The sequence below is a fragment of the Camelus ferus genome, chromosome 2 (genome assembly GCF_009834535.1).
Source record: "Camelus ferus isolate YT-003-E chromosome 2, BCGSAC_Cfer_1.0, whole genome shotgun sequence".
Taxonomy (NCBI): Eukaryota; Metazoa; Chordata; class Mammalia; order Artiodactyla; family Camelidae; genus Camelus; species Camelus ferus.
The window spans coordinates 84,137,160-84,163,342 of record NC_045697.1 but is presented as its reverse complement, the minus strand read 5'-3'; the positions used below and the strand labels follow the sequence as shown (position 1 = coordinate 84,163,342).

Sequence of the window (26,183 nt, the reverse complement as noted above, 5' to 3'; positions counted from 1 at the left end):
ACAAACTGGTAATTCATCTAGTACTGTTTATAGAATATACATCTAGAGCATATTAGAGTGAAAAATACAACAAAGAAACTAGGGTGATGGAATATGGCAAGAATTAAACACTGTAATTGCAACGTTGATATAAACTAGAATTTAGCCTAGTTCTCAGCTGCTTCTTTGCTAGAGGGCCTTAGTAGAGGTTTAGAAATCTATGGCATGTTTAGAAAATCCATAATTTCATAAGATATTACTAAACACAAATTTTCAGAATAAAACATGCTTTTTTGGGGGATTATAAGACTGCTCATGTGTTTAAACCAAAGAAAACTAACAAACTTGTACATTGAAGCATTAGGTTAAGTTCTTTTTCACCCCCAAACTTTTTACATTTGATCTGTGGTACTTAAGGCCTTCAGGTGTCCTCATTTTTATATTGATGACTTGATTGCAGATATGCTTACGGTACGCTCTAAGATATGCTTATACACGAAAATTCAAAGGGGTCCTCACGTAATCTTTCACCCAAAGGTCAAGACTTCATACTGTGTGCTTTTCAAAGTGCCCTGCGATTTATGTCAGTACTATCATTGTTTATATTATTGTAGAAACTCAAATACACTGATGTTTGACTTTAGCACAAAGCTCAATATAAGAATCATGAAGTTTTAAAGTTAGGCGTCCCAACAAGTCCAGCCTCTTCATTTTCAAATAAGGAAGCTGATGTCTGGTCTGGAACCAGGGCTCTTGGTACCATATCAACAACAGCACTCCATTTAGAACCTGGCTTCCTGTTTTCAGACCACAGACTAAACTCTTTTCCTGAAATCGCAAAAACAATCTGCTCAGTCCTCTTCTGTGTGCTGGGAAAAGCTGTTCACCAGTCATGAGGGGAAAAAACCAAACAAACAAAAAACATGAAAAAAAAAAAAAAAACCCTCACAGAGCCCAGGTGAGAAAACTGTAGGGTGACTGAAACAACTGTGGTCCTCCCTATTCTGAAGCTCTTCTAAACTGTGGGCAGTTATCTGTGCTTAAGATCAGGTGACAGTGTACTCCCAGTTCTTACAGTTATTTTAATTTCAATTCCTTTTCCCCACCATTTCTGGACAGATGACCATTGCTCTAGAGTGCCTCTCCTCTTTCTATTCTCATTTCCTCTTCTCTTTCTCTGTCGACTTATTGCTCTCTATTCCTTCAGCCTTCCCTATCTCTCTTCCTTCAGTATTCAAGTCTCAGAGTTACTGGGTGAGAGAAGACCATGATGATCACCACTGGAGAATATGTACAGATTCAGAAATAAATAGCACAGGGATGGTGGGCATGGAACCAATATGTTATCTTTTCTTGCCTCTACAACAAATTCATGCACAAATAATGGCAAAATATTTTTGTGTTTTGTATTTGGAATAGCATTTGTTCAGTGGTAGCAACATGGCTCTGATAATTCTGTTTAAAGCTTATAGGTTTTTTGTCACAATAGTAACATACGATGGCTACTACCATCAGCTCTAACATTTCAAATATTGATGATCATCATCATGGTATGATGAGGATGGTCAATCTGAAAGCCTTAGTGTTAGAGGATACTTTCATTAATTATTTGTTGAGAGTGTAGTATAGTGGCTTCTGATACATAATTTGACACCAAATCGTAATGGATCTATAATGAGTGAACAATTTGGGGTGTAGTTAGTAGAGGCTGGGAGTTATCTACATTTTTAATTATGCTATCCAGTTCTATGTATTTTAGTCTATATGGATAGGATTTCTCAGTAATTCTTTGAGGTTATTTCCCCTTCAGATTCAATGAGTACTCTGATGTAAAACTCTCCTTTTTGATTCTTGTATTTTCCTATTGATTCATCTCAAGGCTCACCGTCTGTAGTCTCTCTCCCCACAACAAGAACTGAACTGAACTTCCAGCTCGTGTTTAGAAGACAACTCATTTAGCCATCTCATTGTCATGTTTCATTCTCCTCCAGGCTAAAAGTTTTTGAAAAGTGATATAAAAAATAAATGAGTTATAATACTACAAAAAAAAAATGTTGGTGCACAAGAGGAGAAGGGGTAGGAGAAGAACTTTGGAGAGCTTCTCCATTCATTTTTATAAAGGACAATTAAGATTGAAACAGTTGCATGCTTTATCTTACTTTAGCCAGGTTTTTACTATTGTGAAGTATTTGGAAGTTTGGAGAATTATTCCTGAAAAAGTTTCTCTGCATTCCATGTCTCATTTCTGCCTCCTTAGAAAAAGTGATACATCCCTAGCTCCAGCTCTCTAAACATTATGTCATATACAAATTGTAATTTCTATATAAGTTCTATAAAGTTCTATATACGATGTCAGAGGAAAGAAAAGAGAGAAATTATTTAAACTGCTTCATAAAGTACTAGAATTATTTTATTTGAGATGAATTAAAAAAGAGTCTGTGATTCTCCCTGTGTTATCTGGAGTACTTGACCTCCAAATGCAGAGCATGTGACTCCACTTAAGGGGCTGGAAATCTACCCGTGACTTGGGAGAGAGGGCTTCAGCAGACTTTACATGGCCAAGACCTGTTGGTGGTGAGATAGTAGTTTTGGGCCTCCCCTCCTTGAGATAATAGTTATATTTTTTGTTGTATTTCATAAAAATCAAAAGTTATATTTAAGAAAGGAAAAAATATAAAAAAGGAAAAAAATAATCTTACTCTTATGGGTCTGTTTCAGGAATAAGAGTAGAATCCAGCATATGGTTTAAACTAGGAATACATTAAAAGGATCGATTAATTTATGATTATGATGCAATTAGAAAACGATGTTTTCCCAAGCCTAGTTTTAAGGTAAATAGTTTAGTCTCAAACTTAAATGACTATCTGATCTTTGCCTTATTGATCAGGGAAACTAGTAAAAAAAATTTCAAGTAAACTTCCTGAAGCAGGAAATACAAAGTAGCATAAAAATTTAAAAGAAGCATGAATTTTGGAACCTTGGATTGGTACAAATTTAGTTCTGGGATCTGATTCAGAATTATTCTTACTTTATTCCAAGCTAGTTTGACATCATAGTAAAACATGGGACTAAGTTGAATCCAGTATGGTGATTTTGTATTTCAGAAAATAGAAAACAAAACAACAGAACCCTATAGATATGACTACAGGAGCATCTAACACAATCTCTGGTTCTATTCAGGTTGCTTTATGGAAGGTGAAATATGAAAATGCTACACTTATGCCTGTTCCCAGCTGCCTTCACGAGATCTCATGCCTCTGGGTCTCAATATTGTTCAGGTAAAAGCTCACATTCCTTGTCGACAGAAGGGAAGTAAGAAGGTGCCCTGAAAACTCCACAAATATATCCTGGAATGGCTCAAATCAGCCCTTCAAAGGATTTGGATATCCTACTTATTAACTTTTAAAGTTAATTATCCTTTGCTCATGAACAAAGTTGAATTTCGTTTATAACAATCAAAATGCAATGTATAAGGCACTGCTCTCTAGAGTTTTTTGCTAGAGCTTAAAAGGAGAGAGTGGAATATCATCTTGCATCTAATTTATATTTAATTTTTTTGAGTCATATGCTTTGAGACTACAAGTAATTTATATTTTCCTAGAAGTTATAAGTTAAAGTAGATTTTCACACAAAATGTCTTGGTAAATCAATTACTGAATATGAAGACTGGTTTCAGGGTTAAAGAAGTTCACAGTAAGTATTAATTCCAATTTAATAGCTTTAGTTTTAAAAAATAATGATCAGATTTTGAATGATTTATGTAATATAACATAAAAGAAATCAAGATAGAGCATGTAAGATGGACAATTAAGACAAGATTGTATGAGACCTGTCCAAAAAAATAAAAAGAAAAAGAAAATTGAGACTGATATTAACTTATAATATGAAATGTGTGAAAGGCAAGCCAAACAGAATGTACATCAGCTGTCAGATTGCTTCATTCCTTTAGAGCAGTTGTTCATCTGAAAATAGCTTTCAAATGAGAAAGGATGACTACAAAAGGATTAGCTGCCATAGGCTTTTCTATACCCCCTAGAGCTCCAGGTTTGCTATGACAGAATAGCAAGAATTTAAAGGAAGTTTTAACTTTAGAATATTAAATAACATCAGGAAAGGTCTACATTAATGCTGAACTATATTAATGCTATGAAGAGTTTTTAATGATACCATTTCCATGGATTTCCTTCATGATGGCTGATGCTTGCTGTTTCCTCTGCTTCACCATGGTATTATGTGATAACATGGTTTTTTGTTCCCTGTTAAAAATAAAGGGACGTTATTGAGGCAATGTGAAGAACTCATTTGGAGTGTTTTGTAATCATCCTTTTGAAAGAGAGCATCTTTGTTCTTTATTAAGAGTTTATTATTGCTTTCTACTGAAAGACTTTAATACGCATTCCGAGTCTGGCGACAGAGTGTGCTATTCATTGACAGGCAATCTCACAGTGAACAGAGGCTGATTCTCAGAGTTTCAGGCCCAGTCTTATCTCTACACTAGTACAATGATTATCAGGCCATGAAAAACAATGAAAGAGCTGGCCTCCTTTCCCCTCCCTCTCTGTTTTCTACAGTTTATTTTAATCTGTCGCTGTTTTCCTTACTGGCCTTCATTTGTACCAGTATCACAATACATCAATTCCAGCAAACTGTAAGAATGAAGAAAGGACACCAGATTAAACCTGACCTCTTTGACTGTAGCATTTTAATATTAGCATCAACAGCTGTCCTTAAAGCAAAGAATTCCCATTAATGAGTCACAACTCTGAACTTCTTTGGACAACTGACTAATAAAGCATTTTAGGATACAGTATACTCACCTTGCTCTTAGACCGTGCTTTTCAACAGGATGAATCCCAATTTGTGGAGGAAAAACTAGAGATGGAATATGGATGGCACTTGGGCCCGATGGTTTTTATCCTTGTGCCTGGGACGGCATGGTCCCTAGATCTGACTCAAACTGGGGACTGAGCCTTTCTGAAGAGACTGGCATCCAGCTGACATCAACTGACTATATATAGCACGAAATACTTCAGCTACTCATATCTTCCTGGCTAAAGGGAGGCACCAAGAAAGATTAGGTTCTCTCCATTGTGTTTCTAGTTTGTGAGATGGTTGAATGAACAAGCAGAAAGTTTTTATGGAGCACCTTCTGTTTGAAGAGATACTAGCGCAAAGGGGTTTTTTAAACTTCTTAATTTGTAGCTTTTACACTACATCTTAATTGACGTGGCAAAAGATACACACATGAATTAGAACAGAATGATAGATTATTAACTATTAAAATGAAAGTATTGTCAATACTACCTATGGAGTTTCAAGAAGAAAGAAAGCAATGTGTTGTGGACCAATAGTGCCATTCCTTAAGCAAGAGTGAGAACCAACGCTCGGTTCAGAAAAATTGGCAATAGTTGAGCAGGAAGCATTTTAGAATGGGCGTTAGAGGTTGAGCCTTGAGGCTCTCTGTGTAAAAGCTTAGACTTGTACCTGGGTTATGCTCTTTGAAGAGACCCTGCAGAGAACAGTACCTGCAAAGTTAACTGATCTCTGCAAGTCTGGAGTCAAGGATTCCTGTCTGGGAGACAGGATAAGAGGTTAGGAAGCTGGGTCACGTTGGCATCCTTGCTGGCGTTTGAACACAGAAGCGGGTTCCCATATCTGAGCTTTCACTTCTACTACTTCCCACCTCCTGGAACGCACTCTCCCCTATCACTTGGCTCACTCATGCATTCAGGACTCTCCTCAACTATTGATTCCTCATAAAGTCCTTCCCCAGTCACTCTGTCTAAAATATCACATGGTGTCACTCTCTAGTCCCTTACACTGCTCTATTTAAAAAATATTTTTGGAATAGTTAAGATTAAAGTAAAATCAATATGACACAAAACCCCAAAAACAGACATTTCAAAAAGGTGAAAGTTTGTTTTTCTCACACATAAACTTAGTCCAGAGGTAAATAATCTAGGGTTGGTGTGATTGATGTAATCATCAGGAGCTCAGTCACCTTCTAACTTTTTGCTCCATTGTCCCTAAAATGCAGACCCTTGGGCCTAAATGTCTGCTTCAGCTCCAGTAGGCATGCTCTTATTTCAGTCAATAGGAAAAAGAAAAAGTAATGAGAAAGGCACACTAACATTCCTTTAGAACATGGCCTGATATTGCTCACACCTCTTGTTTGTATCTCTTTGGCAGAACTTAGTCATATAACCACACATAGCTCAAGAAAGGTCGGGAAATGTAGGTTTTATTCTGAGTGGCCATGTGCCCAGTTAAAATTCAGAGAGTAACTTACTGACAAAGAAGGTAGTAGTTACTGGGTGAAAACTCAGTTTTTGCCACAAGAACAGATCAACATTATTTTATCTATATGTATCTATCAGTCTCTGGTATCACTTTTTCCTGTTAAAATATGAACTTCATAAAGACTTTGGCTTTATATCTTAAGCAGCAAAAATTGTGTCTAGCATTTTGGTGGGCACTCAATATTCATTGAATGAACAAATAAATGAGTGAGTTGGAGATTAATTGTGGAATGAACTTAAGGTTTGGCTTGAGTTTGGGATTTTTTCCTGTCATGTCAAACACTTATGGAAAAATAGAATTGTAGTAAGTGAGCAGTCACTTAAATATAAGAAGATAGTGGCTACTTAAGGGCGAAGTTGTTTTGTATGAGACTGAAAGAGGTGCCTGATCATAGGACTGACAGTTCAAGGTAGTAAATGGTAGGTTTAAGCTAACCTATTGCAATTGCTTCTAAGCAAATATTTGCATTGACGCTGTTACTTAAGTGCCAGTGAAAACCATTTAGCCAGAACCAATGAATTGAAATTCTCTCTCAAGATCTCTCAATTGCCAATATATTCCTGGCTTTAGCATTTACTGTGGTGTGCTCTTTGTCAAGTCTCAAACTCTACGTTTTCTCATCAGTAAAGTGGAGGTACCAGTATCTACCACATGACCATGAACATTTTATATGTAACAATTTTAGACATTCATGATACTTAATAAAAATTTAGTAAGGGTTAATTTTTCCTTAACTGTTTTATTCCTGCAATGTGAAAGATTTAGACCTTCGAACAATCAACCACATTATTCAGAAAAAAATAAAAATATACTCACGAAGACTCCTATTTGGTCACTTTTATATATTTCCAATTTGGGATTATGCACAGTTTTACAGGTTGAAATGATGTCTGTAGCAGACAATAATTGTTATGTTGACTCTGGTTTCCAAAATGAAAGGAAATTATTTTAAAAGATTTTAGAAGTTTTGAAGAATATAACTTACTTGTTTTTATTTCTCAATTATACCTAAAATTGTTTTGCCTTATTTTTTAAGCTCATTTATACATATCTCTGACAGCTTTCTGGTTTTTGAGTTATTATTTGTTCTGAAAAAAAGGAAGAATAAATCACTAGTATTGTAGCTTTAAGATAGTGTATACGATCCATTTGCTTCATGACACAAAGGCTAAATTTTAAAAATAACTTTAATGATTATTATACAGCATTTTCAGGTGGTCCATTCTGAAAGCCAGTGCATTTAAATTTTAAATCAAGTCAGTTAATATATTTCTGTTTCATCTGCACAGAGGTCTGGCTCTAGATTAAACATCCTTCAAATCTGTCATATTGCAATCTCCTTTTGTCTGCAGCCCCCACCCTCCCACCTCTAAGACCCAGGGTTGCCCGCCTCTCTTGGTGCCCTCCACACCCACACGCACACACTGTACCCTAAAAAAGGATCCCTCTTACCCCCAGGGTCTCAGTACTTACACTGCTCCTACTAATCATTCCTGTCCTTGAAGCATCTTCCAAACTCAGTTTCAACATAGTAATACTTTATTTTCCCCTCAAAGTCCTAAGTATTTTAAACTAATTGGTGCTAAAGACAAGATAGGATCTTTTCTTGTAGGCAAAATAATGGGATTCTAATGGTAGAACTTGGTGCCTTGGGAGGCTAGTGAGGAAGAAGTTTCTGGCAGAGATTTTCAACACCTCTTTAACCAAATTATTTCCATTTCTGGCCTGCCACAGTTGAATTTCCAACTCTTTTACCACTTGCTAGAAGAGAAAAAAGATTAACTAAGGTGAATTTTACTGCCAGTATACCACCTAACAAAAATCCACACCATGAGGCCCCATGAAAAGCAACCTTATTCAGCCGGTGGTAAACATGAGCCCCATAGCCAAATGGTAAACAAGGTCTACATTGATCTTCGTCTGACTGAGCACTTGTTTTTTAATTCTGTGCTTCTCCTTGTCCCATTTTCAGTCTATATTAGGTGGCTGTGGGCAGTTGGAGATTAGGGCAGGATCCATGGGCCCAGGATGTGGGGACTGAATGTCTGCTAGGTGGGCAGACAGCACATTACCATTACTCAGGCTCAGTTCTGGATTAATGCACACAGAACTCAAACAGGGCAGCAGGCAGGCCAGCGCTGAGTGACAAATCTGAGAGGATGATCAGTTCTTTACCAGGCTTCAGGGCCTCCGATATGGTAGTAACCCTGAAAGGAAAGAATCTGTTTGAAGAGATAACAAATGCGTGAAAACTCACAGCTGGTTAGGCTGTCTGTGGAAGCATGGGCTTTGGTTTGTGCAAAAAGCCCTATGCATTCTCCTTAATGGCTAATTGGCTTGTCATGCCTTCCATTGTTTCTATTTTCCTATATTGAGGAGGATCCTGTTGACAGTTGATCCCCTTGCCACCCCACAGCCAGGTCAGAATCATTATAAGCAGAGCTGTGGTGATTATCCTACTGGCCAAAGTGAGACAGTACAAGACAGATAGAGGCCTGAGGGCAGCAACTAATAGTAAGAGGAACTATTACAGCCACTATTTCCTTAATGTTTGCTAAGCGTTGCCTTTGTTTAGCAGATGAGGAGATGGAGGTTCTGAGAGATTAAGTAAAATCCCCTATGCATCATACTTGTAAAGTATGGAAACGGAACTAAAAGTTGTTTTGTCTCATTTAAAGGCTTTTTGTGTTTTCACTATACCGTGCAGCAATCTCCAACTTCCTGATCTCTGAATATCTCTGTATTGATATCTTCATGACAAAAATAAAGAAGCAGAGTTGAGAATTGTCAGAATAATTATTTCAACGAGCTCCTTTTTGATTCCATTTGAAATTTAGCATCCCAACACTAGGTTTGTCTTGGCTGAGGTGATTTTTACTTATTAACATTTATGGCTCTTTCCCAACTCATGTTTTCCTGGTTTGCAAACTTCTAGGGTTCCTCATGGTGTCTGTTCTCAGGGTGCTTTCCTTTCCTTCAGCTGTGCAAATACTAACGTTATTAAAATGCTGAACATAAACAATGGAAACGTGTCATTGCTGTGCAGACCTCTCCTTCCTTTCCTGGCCCGTGTACCACACACACAAACACACTTACCACCTTCACTGCCAAAAATAAGTATCAAATCCAACTCCATCAAAGTAATCCATTTTTAAGCAAGCCCAGTGTTTTACCTGTCTTCCTCTGCAAGTTTATTTCTTTTACTTAAGCATTTCCTTCTAGGCTCTTAAATTAAGCCTTAAGGTAAACTGGGGAGAAAAGGAGAGGTAAACAAAGCCCAATGAAAAGCTTGTTAAGGACAGAAGCTAATGTAACAGGGTTGGGAACTTGGAAAGAAAGAAGGTTTCATGTACAGGAATATTAAGAACCAAGTTGCCAAAGAAAACTTGCAAACTTTTTTTTTCCTTTGCTTGCATAATCCCAGCATTTATCCAGAATTTTGTCACATTTCCTTTCACAATTCAAGCCAGCCTGTATTTTTCCTATGGTCTGCAGAAGCATTTTCTTTGACAGTTTTCTCACCTGCAAGAAGTTATCGCTACTTTTATATACAAATTTATCATGGCCTAATTAAATCAAAGTTCATTAAGGAAAACATGAAGTTTTGAGAGGTTTTTCTGTTGTTTTTTTTTTTTTAAGAATGTATGGTAAAGAAATTTAGTGACAGAATCTGGACTTGCCAGCCGTGTATCATATGCTAGAGTCTCAGCAGCATGGCTATAAAATAAGGACAATCATAATATCAACATCGTAAGGCTACTACATGTCATAGTGCTTGTCACAATGCCTGGCACATATTAAGTGTGTAATAAATGTTAGCCATTATTATTATAATTATTATCAAAAAGTTTAACTTTAGCATAAACATATGAAAGGATGACAATCAAAATATGTAAATTTACCTTAAAAAATAATAGCTGAATCCCTGTGTACAGACACACAGGCACAGAGAGGTTAAGTCACATGTTGAAGGTCACATAGATAGAAAAAGTAGAATAGTTCCTTTACGGAGAAGGATACAAATATGAATTGAGCTGTGGGATTAATACACGTAAATAAAACATGTGTGACTCAGGAGAGGGATAGCTAAGAAATAAAGCAGTCAGAAACGAACAGTGAAGGATCTGGTGTACTTGATAAGTATATATCCTACATGGGAGAGTGATTTATCTGTGCATCAGAACCTAATGTCATATGAGATCGCTCATATGTGGAATCTAAAAAACAAAAACAAAAACAAACAAACAAACAAAAACAAAGCGTAAATAAAGGACAGAAATAGACTCACAGACAGAGAATACAGACTTGTGGTTACCAGGGGGGTGGAGGGTGGGAAGGGATAGACTGGGATTTCAAAATTGTAGAATAGACTACACTGTATAGCACAGGGAAATATACACAAAATGTTATGATAACTCACAGAGAAAAAAATGTGACAATGAGTGTGTATATGTCCATGAATAACTGAAAAATTGTGCTGAACACTGGAATTTGACACAACATTGTAAAATGATTATAAATCAATAAAAAATGTTAAAAAAAAGAACCTAATGTCATTAACAAAATCTGAATTGTATGAACATTTTTCTTTACTTTGATTCTATGTTCCCATACAAACTTCCGCTAATCTACTGGTTTCCCATGTAGTTTGCCTGAATCCAAACCCACCTACTACTTTTTCTCATAAACTGTGACACATTGTAAGAGTAAAAACTTCAGTGCCTAGTAAATGTTTGTTGAATGAGTGAGTGAATGAAAGGATGAATCAGAAACAGTTAAAGAAACTGGAGGAAAAAAGAGAGGAGTTCAAGAGAAAAGAGAATTTTAAGGTCCTGTCAAGCAATACACAGAGATTACAGAGAGTGACATATGAGAAAAGGTATTTGGATTTAGCAAAGAGTAGGTCATTGGCAGAATTTAGAGACAGTTTTTAATGTGGTAGTAGCAGAACCCTCATAGAAGGGATTTAAGGCAAGAATGAGTGGATGGGAAGTGTAAGCTGCAAATGGAAACTACTTATTTAAAAGAACCAGCAGTGAACTAAAGGGGAGAGAGAGTTCAGTTGCTGAAAGGAAAGCAAGTTGCCTGTGTGTGTGTATCTTGAAAGAGGAAAACTTGAATGTTTGGAGATAAAAGAGAAACAAATATTGATGTGTAAAACAATAAAAACTGATAATTTGAGTTTTGGGGTGGTTCACTTCATGATAAATGTAAGTCTGTGATGGGTGATTATTGGAGAGAAATCCTGGTAGGAGGGAAGAAGTATGTGACATGCAACGTTTTTCAAAAGGAAATGTGTTTGGGGGTTTGGCATCAGGGCCTGGTGGTGCCATCAGGAGGCTTTCCAGCACGCCATCATCAGAGTAGATTTACCAGAGACCACATGCTGAGCAGGTCCAGACATGCCAACTTCCCAATTCTGTTAGTCTTAGGCTGTGCCTCATCTGTTCATTGAAATTACTTTGGAGACAGTCGCAAGTGACCATATAGATGTCAGATCCTAGCCTATCTCCAGGCCTTCTTTCCTGTATTCCAGATTGCTACCTGAACCCTCATTTTGGTGTTCCACAAACATCTCAACATTAACATGCCCCAAACTGCCCTTATCATCCTTCCTCTTATATGAGCTCCTCACCCTGAATTCCCAATCTCAGACAGTATAGTCATCACCACCTACCCAGTAGACGAAGCCAGGAAACATCCTAGAATCCTCTTTCTTCCTTTTCCCTCTTAAAATATAATCAAGCTCTCAAGTCATTTTTATGTTGGGAGAATAGAAGTCTACCTCAACCTTACCCCTGTTACCCAGAGAAAGAGAAGAGATGATAATCTGATTGTTGGCTCCTAAGACAGATCTTGTTAGGTTGGGTGGTGACTAGTCAATGTGTGTTGAGTGGATATACAGCTATTCTTGTTTCAGTCCTTGCTCTCTATTTCAAGCAAGGAGCAAACATTGTAAGCAACTGCAGTCCCAGTCTCCTTGCTCTTCTCTCTTGTTTTTAATTTTATACAACTGACAGGATTATATTCAAGCTAGGTTTGGGCTTGAGGTTGGTAAACTCTAAAGTCTCTACCCATGGTCATTGTTTTGGAACTTAAAAGTTTTGCTAACCATAGTTTTTCCCTTTACCTGATGAGTTTCCTTACTTGGTGAGTCTTCTCTGATTTTTCTATGGTCTGCTTCTATAAATATTTCCAATTCCTTGAAACGTTCTCTGGTTTGTGCTTGCTCTTGGGCTACTTGCTCTTCTGGGCTTATGTTGCCTTATATTTATATGTAGAATACATCTATTATTATGTTCAATATCCTTGTTCTACAAGGCTCTAGTGTTTTATTCCCTAGTAGATCAAGTCACTTTGTAACCCCAGTGCTTAAATAGTGCTGGCACATGGTAAACATGTGGCAGATATTTGCTGGATAGCTAGCATAACACTTGGCACGTAGGGGAAATGTAATGTATATTAGTTCCTTTCAGCACCATTAGCTTAACCATCCAACCTCCATTCTTACCTCTTGATTCCATCTTCTGCATTGGTAGGTCAAGAAGTGATGTTGGTTAGGGAACCTTTAGCTCCCTTATTTTGTATCAAAGCTCTTCAAGCTGAAATGGTGTGCATGCCTTGCAAACACAACCTCAACACATCTCAAATAAGCACATACATCTTATGTCAAAACTGCATCAGTATTAACTTTTTCTTAAAAAGCTTTCTTTCTTGATTCCAGAAAAACATATACTCCTGGTGTTCGTCCTCTGTTCCTCCCTAGTTTATTCTCTCAACAAACTTTTATTGAGTAACTATCATATATTAGTTACTATTCTAGACAGTGAGTAGTAAATAAAATTTTTTAAATTCTCACCCTCACAGAACTTAAATTCTAGTGGGAGAAATAGGCATAGGGCAAGATTAACAATTAAAATATACTATATGTTAAATAATGATAAGTAATAAGAAATAAAAGAGGGAAGGCAGGCAGCACTGTTGGATGGAGGGATTCTAATTTTAGATAGAATGACTAAGGAAAGTCTCACTGAGAAGACATTCAAGTAAAGATCTGAAGGAGATGCACGAGGAAGCCATGAAGATATACTAGGAAAAGAACATCCAAACAAAAAGGAACAAGTACAAAGGCCCTGAAGTGGTAGCATGTCTAGCATATTTGAGAAAAGTGAAGAAGCTAGTATGACTAGGACACAGTAAGAGAGAGAGAAGTTAGGAGATAGGTCAGAAGTAATCTAGGCCTCATCAGCCATCATAAGGACTTTGGTTTTACTCTAGGATGGGAAGCTGCTAGGGGGTCTTTTCTAGAGAAGTGATGTGATATAATTGCAGATCTAATAGGACCACACTGGTTGCTTTTTGTAGAAAAGAGCACAGTGGAGCAAGAACAGACCACTCAGGAAGGCTGTTGCAGTAATCTAGGCAAGAGATGGTGGTGACTTGGTCCAGTCTGGGGAGTAGTGTAGGTGGTGAGAAGTGGTCAGATTCTGGATATATTTTGGAAGTAGAACCAACAGAATTTGTAGATGAATTGGATATAAGATAGAGGGAGAAATGACCCCAAGTTTGGGGACCTAAGCAATGGGAAGAATAGTTTCCATTCTCTGAGTTTTAGAAGACTGATAGGATTGAGTTCTAGGGAAAATGTCAAAGGCTCAAATTTGGAAATGTTTATTTTGAGATGGCTGTTAGACATCCACGTGAAGATATGAAGTAGCCAATGGGATATATGAGCTTGAATTTCAGGGAAGAAGTCTGAGTTAGAAATATAAATTTGAGATTTGTCAGCACTTGTATGATATTTAAAGCCTTGAGACTGGGTGAGATCCTCTGCTGGTTTCTATTCAGCAACCCAAGCTCTTAATACTGAAATGCCAGGGCCCACTCTTTGAACTTCTTCTTTTTTCTACCTATACTCATTCATCTCTTGTTCTTTTCTCTTTCTTTCGTACTCCTTATCAAATCTGGTGAGAAAATTCTGAGTATATCCTAGATTTTGAAGGCTTCAAAATAAATCCAGAAACTGATCCCTTCTCACCACCTCCACTGTTAATCACTCTGATCCATTTCTCTTGCCTAGATTATTGCAGTAACCTCAAAGCCAATTTTCTGTTTCTGAATCCATGCCCCATAGAGTTAACAAAAGCTGATGACTAACAGAAATTCTTGAGCTTGTCTTGCAGGGCAACAGATAGGGGAACAGCTCATTAAAACCCCTCTGCTTGTAAACTGCCTTCGCTGATTAAGTTTGCTTTAGTTATTGTTTTTCTTTCTTTCTTTTCATCTCTTTAACTGAATATCTTCCCAGCTTCACATTGCCCAGTTGTTTTACAGGAACTTGGAGTCAGCTTTTGTTGGGTGTGAGCTGGCTGAGACTGGTTAGACCACCTACCCTAAAACTGGACCTCTGCAGGTGTCCAATGAATGGTATTTTGATATCAGAAGGCCAGAAAACCCCACCTCAGCTCAGGCTAAGCACCTCCATTTTTGAATGTGCAAAAGAATATAACCCCGATACACCTGCACAAAAACTTACATTTTTTCCCCTACCTCTAATCACCTTCCCCATGCCTAATACCACCCTGCTTCTCCAGTAAATAATCCACCCCCCTCACCTTCAAGGAGGCAGATCTTGTTCCGTCTCCTCACCGGATGCCTTGTTAATATTCTCTTTCTCAGTTGCAAACCTCTGCATCTCAGCGATTGACTTGCTGTGGGCCCAACAGACAGATCTGGTTCAGTAACATTTCCACATGTATCTCACTTAGATCTGTTCTTGAAAGGTCGCTAGGACACTTTAAAAATCAAAATCAAATTTTACTCGTCTACTCAGAATGCTCCAATTGTTCTTTAGAGTAAAATCCAGTCCCAAGAATGGACTAAAAATATCCTCCGCAATCATATTACCTAATAACTCACTGACCACACCACCTATTCTGTCGTAATTACGCTTGCTGCTCTAGATCCTGTCTTATTTGCTTTTCTCAAATATTTCAGGCTGTGCCCTCTGAGAAGAACATGCTCTTCCACAAATGCACATGGCTGTCTCCCAAACCACCTCAGCCCTTTACTCAGTGCCACATTCTCAGTGAATCATTCCTTGTCACCTTATTAAAAAAAATACACCTTCTTCCCGCAGAATTCTTCATCCTCCCAGATTTATTTTTCTCCATAATACTAATCATTGTCTTCTATATTTGTGTGAATGCCATGAAGGCATGAATTATTGCCTGTTTTGTTCTCTGCTGTATCCCTAGCACCAAGAGTAGTGTTTGATACATTGTGGGTGTTGACTGAAATAAATGCACAGCCTAAAAGTTGAGAGTTATGTTTTATTTGCTGGACATTTCTGAGGACTCGAACCCCTTTGAGCCCGGGATGACAGCCTCTCAAATCGCTCTGAGGGACTGCTCTGAAGAGGTAGGGGAGGAGCTAGGATATTTAGGAGTTCTACAACAAAGACCAGGTTGTTGGAACATTAAAAGCTTACTTGTTAACTGAAGAAAACCAGATATCTCAAGTTAAAGAATTTAGCACTCTTCTATGTATGGGAGAGAGCAAATATTTGGGCTCTCAAATTCATTCCTTTGACAAAAACCTAGCTATCTAGGGCCAGTATCCTGTCCTTTCTTATTCTGAGTCCCCTCGGAGTGCACAATTGTGAGTGGCTGCAGAGGCTGAGCTGCAGGCTTGTCTTCACTGAGGGTTGGTGGCAGTGGCTGATGACTTGATGGCTTCAGTTTTCTTTGTTTACTGATATGGTTTGCAGTACTTTTCGTTCACATTGTGAAGGAAAAGCCGGGCTGGTCTAACAAGATAACTCACAAGTCTAGGAATGTGAAGGAGAGGCTGGGCTGGGCTAACAAGATAACTCACAAATCTAAGTACTGGAATACTGATCTGAGTTCTGCTAGACTAACTTGTAAATCTAGGTTAATTAGTGTTGTTTTGCTGTTCATGTTTTTTTTGCTAGCCAGCTGGGTTTTCAAAGATACATATCTGGCTTTGGAATGTTGGTTTGCTGCCTCCCCACCTCCACTTTTGTGATGATAATGCTGCTAAAGCTGTTCCATGCCTATTGGCCTAATACCCCCAAGCTTGTACTTTACCCTATAAAACCTCATGTGCACATCTTGAAGGTGCTCAGAGCTTTGGAGCAGAAGCCCCTCTGAGCCCGCCGGCGTAATACATCTGAGTACTCCAACCCTCCGAGTGGTGCTTGTTTCTTGACTGGCCTGTCGTTTCCGTAACAACATGAGCACTTAATAAATGTACTTTAATAAATGAATGAATGGATAAATGAAATATACACACCATCTAAGCAATGTGAATGCTTGCTATGTGAATGTTGTTTCAAATTAGTCTCCTAGACACTGTTGCTATGTGAATATTGTTTCAAATTAGTCTCCTAGACACTCTTCCCTCAAAATCCCCTCTAGGCTCCTCCTAATGAAATGCTGAAACACTGACAGATGATAGAGTATATCTGACACAGAGAGCATGCTGTGGGGCTGGAGAGTCATATCGAGTGCTTCTTTAGGTCGTACCTATGGCAGGCAGTTATAAAAATAAGTAAAGTATGGTTCCTGTTTTTGAGGAATTCATAGTCCAATTGAGGAGAAAGTTGTGTACAATGTGACTTGCATAAAAAGAACAAACTTAAACATAAGTATTTACAACTTTCCGTTTGGATGCCAATTCCTAAAGAGTTTTTTGAGCCTAAGGCAGCAGAGAGTTGCAAATTTGAAAGAAGCTGGGGGATTGCTTGATTTACAGTAAAAAGTGGGAGGAGTATCTCAAGAATGGTTTTCTTCTGTAGAAGAAAAGACAGATTAGAAAGGAAGGAACTGAGTAGAAAGAAGGAATATGATCAAATAATAATTGCGCATTGAGATTTTTGTCAATAGAGTACATAGAGGGGAACAAAAAGGATTTTGGAACAGTTTTTATAAGAATTAGAGGAAACTAAGTAGATAAAGAGAAGTTTTAGATGTTTATGGGTGAAGCAAAGGAACTGTCCTTTCTTTTGAAACCAAGCAGGACCCTGTGGGACCCTCCTGGGTACAAATCCTTTCAATGTCCCGTTTCTTGTTTGTGGGAAATAGGCTTCATTCAGCCTCCTAGACCTTCCCTGAGTTCCAAAGGGCAGATTCAAACTGCAAATGAGGGAAGGGAGGGAATGCAGAAACAAAGGAGGAGCAGTCAAGAAACAATAGTGCAGCATGGGGCAAGGTCCTGGTTCCTCCTCAAGAACATGCATGATAATATATCTTTGAGTTCTTCTACAAGAACTAAGGTCCCCACCCAGGTGGAGGATGGTAACTTCAAGATGAAGACCTAAACATTCCTGGAACACCACCCTGTTACCTCCGCACCAACCAATCAGAAGAAAGTCACACACCCTACAGCTCTCACCCTAATGCCTATAAAAGCCCTGAATCCATCAGGATGTTTAGGGCTTTTGAGAAGGAGCCACCCATTCTCCTTACTTGACCCTGCAGTAAATCTTTCTCTGCTCCAAACAGTTCAGTTTGTTTGGCCTCACTGTGCATCCAGCATACAAACTTGCATTTGGCAACACTTTCCTCTAGAATGTCCCAGTTTTATTGATGCAGGAAAAAAAGGATGTGGGGCTTGAGGAAGGCTGTGTCCCAGATCTCCGTGAGTCCCTGGGATGTGCCCTGCCAGGTGTCGGTTCTTTGTTTCGCGCGAGAAAGTATTCAAGAGCGAGCCACAGTTGAGTAAAGGTAGATTTATTTAGAGAGATACATACTGCATAGAGTGCAGGCTGTTTCAAAAGGCAAGAGAAAGGCAAAGAAAGAGGTGTGGGAGATGGGTGCTCAGGTTAAAGTAAAAGTAGGTACACACTCCATAGACAGAGTGCAGATCGTCTCCAAAGAGGAGGGAGCAAAAAAGGCGGCCAGGTGTGGTGTTGCCACTTTTTATGGACTCAGTAGCTCCACACGACTGCAGGTGGCACCATTCCAACTACCCTGGGGAAGGGGCTGGGATTCCCAGGAATTGGGCCACCGCCCACCCTTTGGCTTTTTGCGGTTAGCCTTGGGACTGTTATGGCACCTGCAGGTATGTTATTTATCACATTAATATGTTACAATGAGCATATAATGAAGCTCAAGTTCTACTAGAAGTCAAACCTCCTGCCATCTTAATCCTCAAGGCCAACTGGGAGTTGAATCTTCCACCATTTTGGTGTTAACTGCTGTCACTCCTTGAGTGGCTGTGCCCTGCTCCCTTCCCTCCTGTATCATTATGACCACTCTTTCTTTTAGGGATCATTCAAATGACTTAGCTGCAAATATACCTTTAAGAGGCTGAATAAATTCATCTAACATTTGCTCTTTGACTTAGAGGATTTCTTGTTTCAAATGATAATTTCAGTTTTTGATATACATCAGTTCATTCTGACTATAAGTAGCAAAGATCAGAGGCTGTTACTGGTTTTTTGTGTTTTTTTTTTTAATCAAACTATGCCATGAGCATAGAGGATAGTATTTGTGAAGGGACCTGTTGCATCTCGTACTTTTAGAAAAGAAATCTATGAATTTATACCTATACACAAAACTCCTTTTATCTAGAAAGTACTGCATTTATACTTTCATTATTTGCTCTCTAGAATATTTTCTTTCCCCTTTTTCTTCCCCCTTTTTCTTCTTTTATTGTTGTCCTTTTGGGGGGGCAGAAATGTTATGTTAATCCATTTTTATTTATAAAATTGTATTAATGTTAGGCATTTTTGTTTTTCTAATTTCCAGCCTTTTATGCAGGGACTCATAAACTGAAAAACAAACATTTCTATTTCCTTATTTTCTATATTATTTTCCTCTTTTTTGGCTTTATTTATTATTTAATTCCACTATTTAAATATTTTATTATATTCTCCTCTTTAACTTTTGAGTTACCAGAATTGTGTTTAAAATTTTGCAAACAGAAAAGACTATTTTTAGCTCTTATTTTTAATTTCTATGTTCTCATAATAAGCTATCAGCTGCAATAAACAATTCCAAATCTCAAAGGGCTTAACACAATACAAGTTTATTTCTTGCTTATTTGAAGTCCAACGTGAATGTTTCTATATCTGACACAGAGAGCAAGCAAGCTTCTTACCTTTTAGGTTGCCAACATTCTCAAGATGTAGCTTCATATGTTTTTGAAGAAGAGGAAGCAGGAGTGTGGCAGATTGCACAGGATATTCTGTGTTCAGACCTAATAGCAAATTAACATTTTTGCTCACATTCCTTAGGAACTGAGCCTCCTAAAAGGGGCTGGAAGTGGGGTCTAACTCTTATATCCAAGACAGATAGGAAAATCAGAATCCCTGCCACAGTTTCTAATGTAATTACATTATGGTCAGAAAGTATGTTTTGTATGATACCAATTCTTTAGAAAATTTGAGACACAGTCAATTTTTGTAAATGTTCTGTATGTGCTTGAAAACAATACATTTTTTGCAATTACTGAATGCAGGCTTCTATATACATCAGTGAAATCAAACTTGTTCATTTTATTGTTCAAATTATTTACATCCTTATTGAGTTTTCTTTTTTTTCAATTCCTCCATTTTGTTTTATTTTTTATTGAAATATATTTGACATGTAACATTGTGTAGATTGAAGGTGTACAACATGTTGATTTGATAGTTTATGTATTGCAATATGATTACCATTGTAGCAATAATTATCACCTTTATCACATCACATTATCATTTCTTTTTTGTGGTGGGAATAATTAAGATCTAGTCTCTTAGCAAGTTTGATGATTATAATACAATATTGTTGTTTATATTCGCTCTACTGTGCATTAAATCTCTAGAATTTATCTACTGGTTGCAGCTTTCTTGGTTTTCTTATCTACTTTAAGTATGAATGACTAAGAGATATGTGTTAGAAATTTCCCACAATGTTATCGATGGATTTGTCAATTTCTCTTTGTAGTTATTTTAATTTATATCTTATTTATTTTGAGGCTATGATATTAAACAATACAATTTTACAAATGTGATATTCTTTTGATTATATCATGTTATTTTTATAAAGTTCTCTTCTTTTTTGGTGGTATTTTTTTTTCCTTTAATGAATACTTTGTGTAATATTAATTATGGCTATGTTACTTTCTTTTAGTTAAATTTGCCTGGTTGTTCTGAAATTCTGATTAGATATACTTTGAACTTTCTCTGTTCTCCCTGTGTCTTCAATTCTTTTTAAATAAATTTCCATCTCTATATCTCAATTGCTTTATTCTGTGTAATTTCTTCTTTTACATAAGACTCTTCCATTTTATTCTCTCCATTGTATATATGTGCTGTTTAACTCTCATACTGAATATTTACTTTTAATTATTATGCTTTTTACTTATAGGAGATCTCTTCCCCCAATTCTGCCTAATCTCTTGCTGATTAGTCATATTTTTACCTCCTTTCCCTCTTAAAACTTCTTTAAACATATAAATATACTTAATTTATTTTCTAATATATTCTTTGTAATTGTACATTTCTAGTATCCAAGTTCCTGTTTATAATTTCTGTGACACTTGCTTATGGTGGCTTAGTTTCTCATGTGTTTTGTGATTTTTATTTCCTTGTGAACTTTTTACTCAAAATGAAACACAATCCTTTGAACTTTTAAATTTCATTCCTCCAGGGTGGATTTGTGTTTTTTCTGCCACGTGTATAAGAACATTACAGACCTGGGTCCAGTTTAAATGGGTCCAGAAATGAAAACTTTTTGCTTATGATATTCCTTATCATGTAAACAGTAAAAATTTTGATCCTCAATCCATATGTTTGCACCTTCCAGTGGCTACATGTTCTCAGGAAAGCTTTTCCCTCTCCTTGTCTAGGCAGTTTTCTTTCCTGCTTACCTCTGTGAAGGGTTATTTATTCACTTATTTCTAGTGAACTTTTTTCCTGTGTGAATGGCTTTTCCTGAGCATGCGTTTTATACTGGATGGTCACCACCAGAGCTCTCTGCTTGGGAAGTTGCACAGCTCTAGGCAGCCTGGGTATGCAGATTCTCCCAGGGCACTCAGATGCTTCAGTTCTCACTTCCTTCCCTACACCCTCCACTCACACTCCTGCTTAATTCCTGGCAGCTTCTTCCATTCATTTAAAAAGTGTTTTTAGCATTTTATCTGGCAAATTTTCAATGAATTTAGACAATTATGAATGAATTTCTCTTTTATTTTTCAGAGTAACGTTTAAATCTAGTTGGAAAATATACCGATATTTGTGGGAGAGAGCATAATCTTTTCAGTCTATTGCCAATGCTAGGCATCTCAATAAATTGATGGACCATTTGAAATGGTGCCATCAATGGTCGAAACTGATGAATTCTGAATGGTGTAGAGATTAGAATCATTGTTCGTATGAGACCTGTGAAAACCCAATTCTTGCTCTTCCACTAAGTGACTTTGTTAACCTCTCTGGTGTCCAGCCACCCTTTGAGGCTTGATTTTCCTCATCTCTAAGATTCCTTGGTTTATCTGGTGTATCTTCGCAAGCAGTGTGGGTTACAGAGGTTATGGGAGAGCTTGATCTCTGTGATCCCCAAGTATTGCCTGGACCGCATGAACCCCCTTGCCCATCACCATTAGTTCCTAGCAGTCTCATCTTTTTATCCCAGTGTGCTAGACAGTCATAATTTTCCACATGCACTGTGTTGTGAAAAAGGTTTAGCATGGTCTGGAAGATCTTCTAACAATCCTTCTGTCTCTAAAACCCTTGATTCTAAAGATTAACTATTAATGCACTTTTCCTCTCTGGGCACTTGTTTAGTGAATGGGCATATTGTATCCAAGAGAGAAGTGGGGTAGATTTTACATAGAGTTGCTTTGAACTGAAATCTTGAAAAGGAGTTGCATTTGTGAATGAGGAAATGTCAAGAATTTTATGCTAAGTGACTTGTTTAGAGCCAGTAATGCCATTCTAGGATTTGAATGAGCCAAGGCCCTTGATGCCTCCTTGGACATATATCATATTTTCTAATAACTGGTTTCATTGTGCTTCTTCACCTCCTCACTTTTCCATGAATGCAATATTATAGAGGCAGCTTATGTGCTCTCATGTCCTTTCCTTTCTTTTTTTATTTATATTTATTAGTTGTATGCCTTAGTTTCACTTTGTTTTCAATCCCCCTGTCTGTGGTATTTTGAACAGCTTGAGCTAACAGAGGCTGGTTTCACTTCCCAAGGATGCATACCCATAAAACTTATCAAAAACAAAGTTTTGCCAATATCTGAAAGCATGGGTCCCAACACGCTCTACTTCTGGCAGGCTCTCACATGATTCTGAGTCATGCTTTAAGAAGAATGTTTAGCACTCAGCAACCCAGAGCCCATTCTGGCCCTGAAGTCACATTGTTTAGGTTGGGATGCAGTGTGTTTTTAAAACAACAGATTCCTGACTCCATGCCAGACCTACCAAATCTGAACCTCCACAAGTGGAGGTCAGGGAGTGCAGTTTTACAAAACTGTAGCTTTGGTTCTGGAGACTACTTCTCTGGAAACAGCTGAGAGATCAAATCACTTGGCTGAAAAATGGAGGAAGAGTTGAAGAAGATGTCACAGAAGAGCTATCTTTTTTCTTTTTTTAATTTGTCTTTGATGGATAAATCAAATATTTGTCTGATGAGGAAAACTAGGGAAGGATATTTTATTTTATTTTTTATTGAGGTATAGTCAGTTTACAATGTTGTGTCAATTTTTGGTGTACAGCACAATGCTTCAGTCATACATGAATATACATATATTGATTTTCATATTATTTTTCACCATAGGCTACTATAAGATACTGAATATATTTTCCTGTGCTATACAGTATAAACTTGTTTATCTATTTTATATATACCAGTCAGTATCTGCAAATCTTGAACTCTCAGTTTATCCCTTCCTACCCCCCTCCCCCCTGGCAGCCACAAGTCTGTATTCTATGTTGTGGGAAACAGTATGGGTATTCCTCAAAAGACAAATGAACTTATATAGGGAAGGATATTTTAGATGGGAGTGGCACAAGAGTGAGACTCTGGCATATCTTTGAGAGCTTCAAATGGTCTAGTGTGACTAAACTAATGCTGACACAGGAAGTAGAAATAACAGAAGAAGGATCGAGAGAGTAGATTAGGACTAAATTGTGAAAAGTCTAGAATGATAAGGAATTAGACTTTATTTCACGGGCAATAAAAGTCATTAAAGATCTTGTATATATGACAATAATGTGGCAAGATTTTTATTTTATAATATAACCATGGCAGCAATGTGGAGGAGGAATTCAAGGGAGAAGAAACTGGAAACAATGAGACCAACTGAAGATTTAATTACAGTAGCTCAGAAGAATGACTATAAGGTGGTAGTTGTGGAAATGGAGGAAGAGGGCATAGATTAGGAATCATTCATTTACTTAACAAATGTTTATTAACTATTTTGTGTGTGTTGAGTCCTGTGCTAGCTGTTAGGGAAAAACCAAACCAAACCATGAATGTTCTAAAACAAATAAAAAATATGTAAAGTGTATGAATAAAAGATATATTTAAAATAATGGTATCCTTTTTGTGAAATATAACCAATTTTACTTTTCTCTTACTAGATATTACTGAAGTGTCTACAGTATCAGTGTATCACATTTTAAAGTACTCTAATTTTAAAGTGTATATATTGTTTTACCTCCCAGAACCAAAATGAGAAGATAGACATGTGAACAAATTATATAGCAGTAAGGTAATTATAATAAAGATATGTTGAAAAATTACTGAAAAGGTGAGCAGTAGCAGCTAAACATGCCTTCAAGAGGCAAGAAATCTTCAGGAAGGAAGCAACATTTCAAATGAAGTTTGTAGGATTAATGGAAGTCTCAGAGGAGAAATACTCCAGGCAAAGGAAACAGCACTGGAAGATTAATCTCAGCAGATAGGCCAGTGTTAGATTCTGAAGTCTTGTATTCTTTGCAGAATTGTTTAGAATTCATTATGAAAATGCTGTTTCAGGAAGGAGACAGCAAATGTTCACACCTTGAAGACCATTCTGTAAGCACTACATAAGTCAGATTGAGGTGATGTGGAGTGAAATTACAGGCAGGCAGGAAAATCAGTAAAGAGACACTTGTGATAATTTAGGTGAGAATTAACAGGCATTAGTGATTTGGTCAGCTGAGTGGGGTGGTGTCTGTGTGTGCTTGCATTGAATGTGCGTGTGCAGGCAACATATGTGTGTTTGGTGGATAGATGGTCAAAGGAGCAGAAATTGAAATTATCTATGTAACTTCTGATCTATCAAATTACTTTTTTTCTCAAATGAGGGGATAATGGTGTCATTCACCATAATAGGAAATAAATGACTAAGAGAATGGTGAGTTATGGTGAGTTTAAGGTACATGTGGGACATCCAAGTGGAAAATTTTAGTAGGCAGATGTATATATAAGTATAGACTTCCTGAAAAAGATAAAGATTAAAAAAAAAGCAGTTTTGGTGACTGCTTAAATGTTGTTGGAGGGGATAGTTATGAGATATTCAAATATAGGATAAGGAATGAGGAAGACATTGAAGAGGAGTGAAATACTGAGTTTGACCTTGAGCATTATAAATCACTGAACAACTGTATAGCAGAGTGATTACAACATGAACTCTCATGATGCTCTAGACTACTTTGGTTAAAATCTTAGCTTTAGCACTTGCTGAGTGTATCCTCATGAGCAAATTATTTAACCTCTATGGGGCTGAGGTTCCTCATCCATAAAATAAAACTAACATTAGCCTTGACCCATAAGGCTGCTGTGAGAATTAAATGAGATAATTTATGGAGGGCACTAGAAGTAGTATGTGGAGCATAATTAGCGTTAGTTATTATTTGGATTGTTGGGTGGAAAATGAAAGAATTTTGGTCTCAATGATGAAAAATGTAGTCGTGTGAAACTCTTTCATGAAGAAAAAACTTCTTTGTCACTTAGTTACCATAGAGAAGGTAACCTTTCTGTGTTTTGGTCCATGGAGCAAAATGATGCAAGACAACTAGAGTTTTCAATAGGAAAAACAGCTGATATCCCAATCAAGTTTTTGAAATTTAGCTCACAGTTGTTCAGAAACATAAGATGGTAAGACAAAGAGCAAACCTGTGATTGTTTCTCACGATAGGGCTCTGTTGTGCATATCATAACCATGAGGGCTCTCTTGCTGTTTTCTGGGAATAGTAGATTATTTTGGATCTCCAAGCTAGGTAGTTTGAAGACACGTTTCTCATGTAGTGTTGTAACGATTGCTTCCTGTTTTTTATAATAAAACAGTGCAGACCCAGAAGTTAGCCACCAAAGGAAGTGGAAGCCTGCAGCATGACGTTTAGCTACGTCCTCTCATTTGCTATGAGTCATACTGGTTATATCTTTTTGTTTCTTAAGAACAACTGCAAAAAAATGAATAGTTAGGCTTTCAAGGTTTCTTATTAAATGCAAGAGATGAGTGGATTTTAAGAGAGACAGGTGGGTACATTTCTAAGGTTTGTTTGTTTTTTTTTCCTGAAGCAATAAATGAGTCACATAGTCTGATTATGTAAATACTTCCTTCTTCTAGTGGTAAAGTTTCATGCTGATTCACATAGCTTTTCAGATTCTTCTTATTCTTAGAAGAAGAACCTAACCAATACCTTTGACTCTCTTTTGTGTGACAGTAATTATTCTAGGTACTTTGCATATTTTAATGAATTTAATATGCAAAGCAGTCCCATGAGGTAGGTGCTATCATTATATGCCATTTTATAGATTAAGAAATTGAGAGAAACAGATTAAGTAGTTTGCCTTAGTAAGTGGCAGCTTGACTCAAAAGTTTATGAGTTTAACTCCAGTGCTCTAGTATATATTAGTTACTTTATAAGAATTGGTTAAATATACCTTTTGGCTGGCAGCCAT

General features: G+C 37.3%; 1 protein-coding gene and 1 long non-coding RNA gene across 8 annotated transcripts in view; one reads left to right on the top strand and one right to left on the bottom strand.

The window, feature by feature from the left end:
- Positions 1-4,952, bottom strand: part of MYOZ2 (myozenin 2) — a 32,830-nt gene extending 27,878 nt beyond the window's left edge. Inside the window, exons 1-2 of one of the 2 annotated variants that reach the window (XM_032462578.1) lie at positions 4,797-4,952; positions 4,147-4,235 (exon numbers count right to left, since the gene is read on the bottom strand). In XM_032462578.1, coding sequence (XP_032318469.1) covers positions 4,147-4,222 — 76 coding nt within the window. In that variant the 5' untranslated portion in view covers positions 4,223-4,235; positions 4,797-4,952. The remainder of the gene's footprint in view (positions 1-4,146; positions 4,236-4,796) is intronic. The other variant, XM_006185515.3, reaches the window with a different exon arrangement.
- Positions 1-26,183, top strand: part of LOC106729726 — a 280,510-nt gene that overhangs the window by 44,189 nt on the left and 210,138 nt on the right. For 5 of the 6 annotated variants that reach the window (XR_004313487.1, XR_004313484.1, XR_004313486.1 and 2 more), the window contains exon 5: positions 3,160-3,257. This is a non-coding gene — a long non-coding RNA (uncharacterized LOC106729726). Of the gene's footprint in view, positions 1-3,159; positions 3,258-4,550; positions 4,790-26,183 lie in introns of those variants that run through there. The other variant, XR_004313490.1, reaches the window with a different exon arrangement.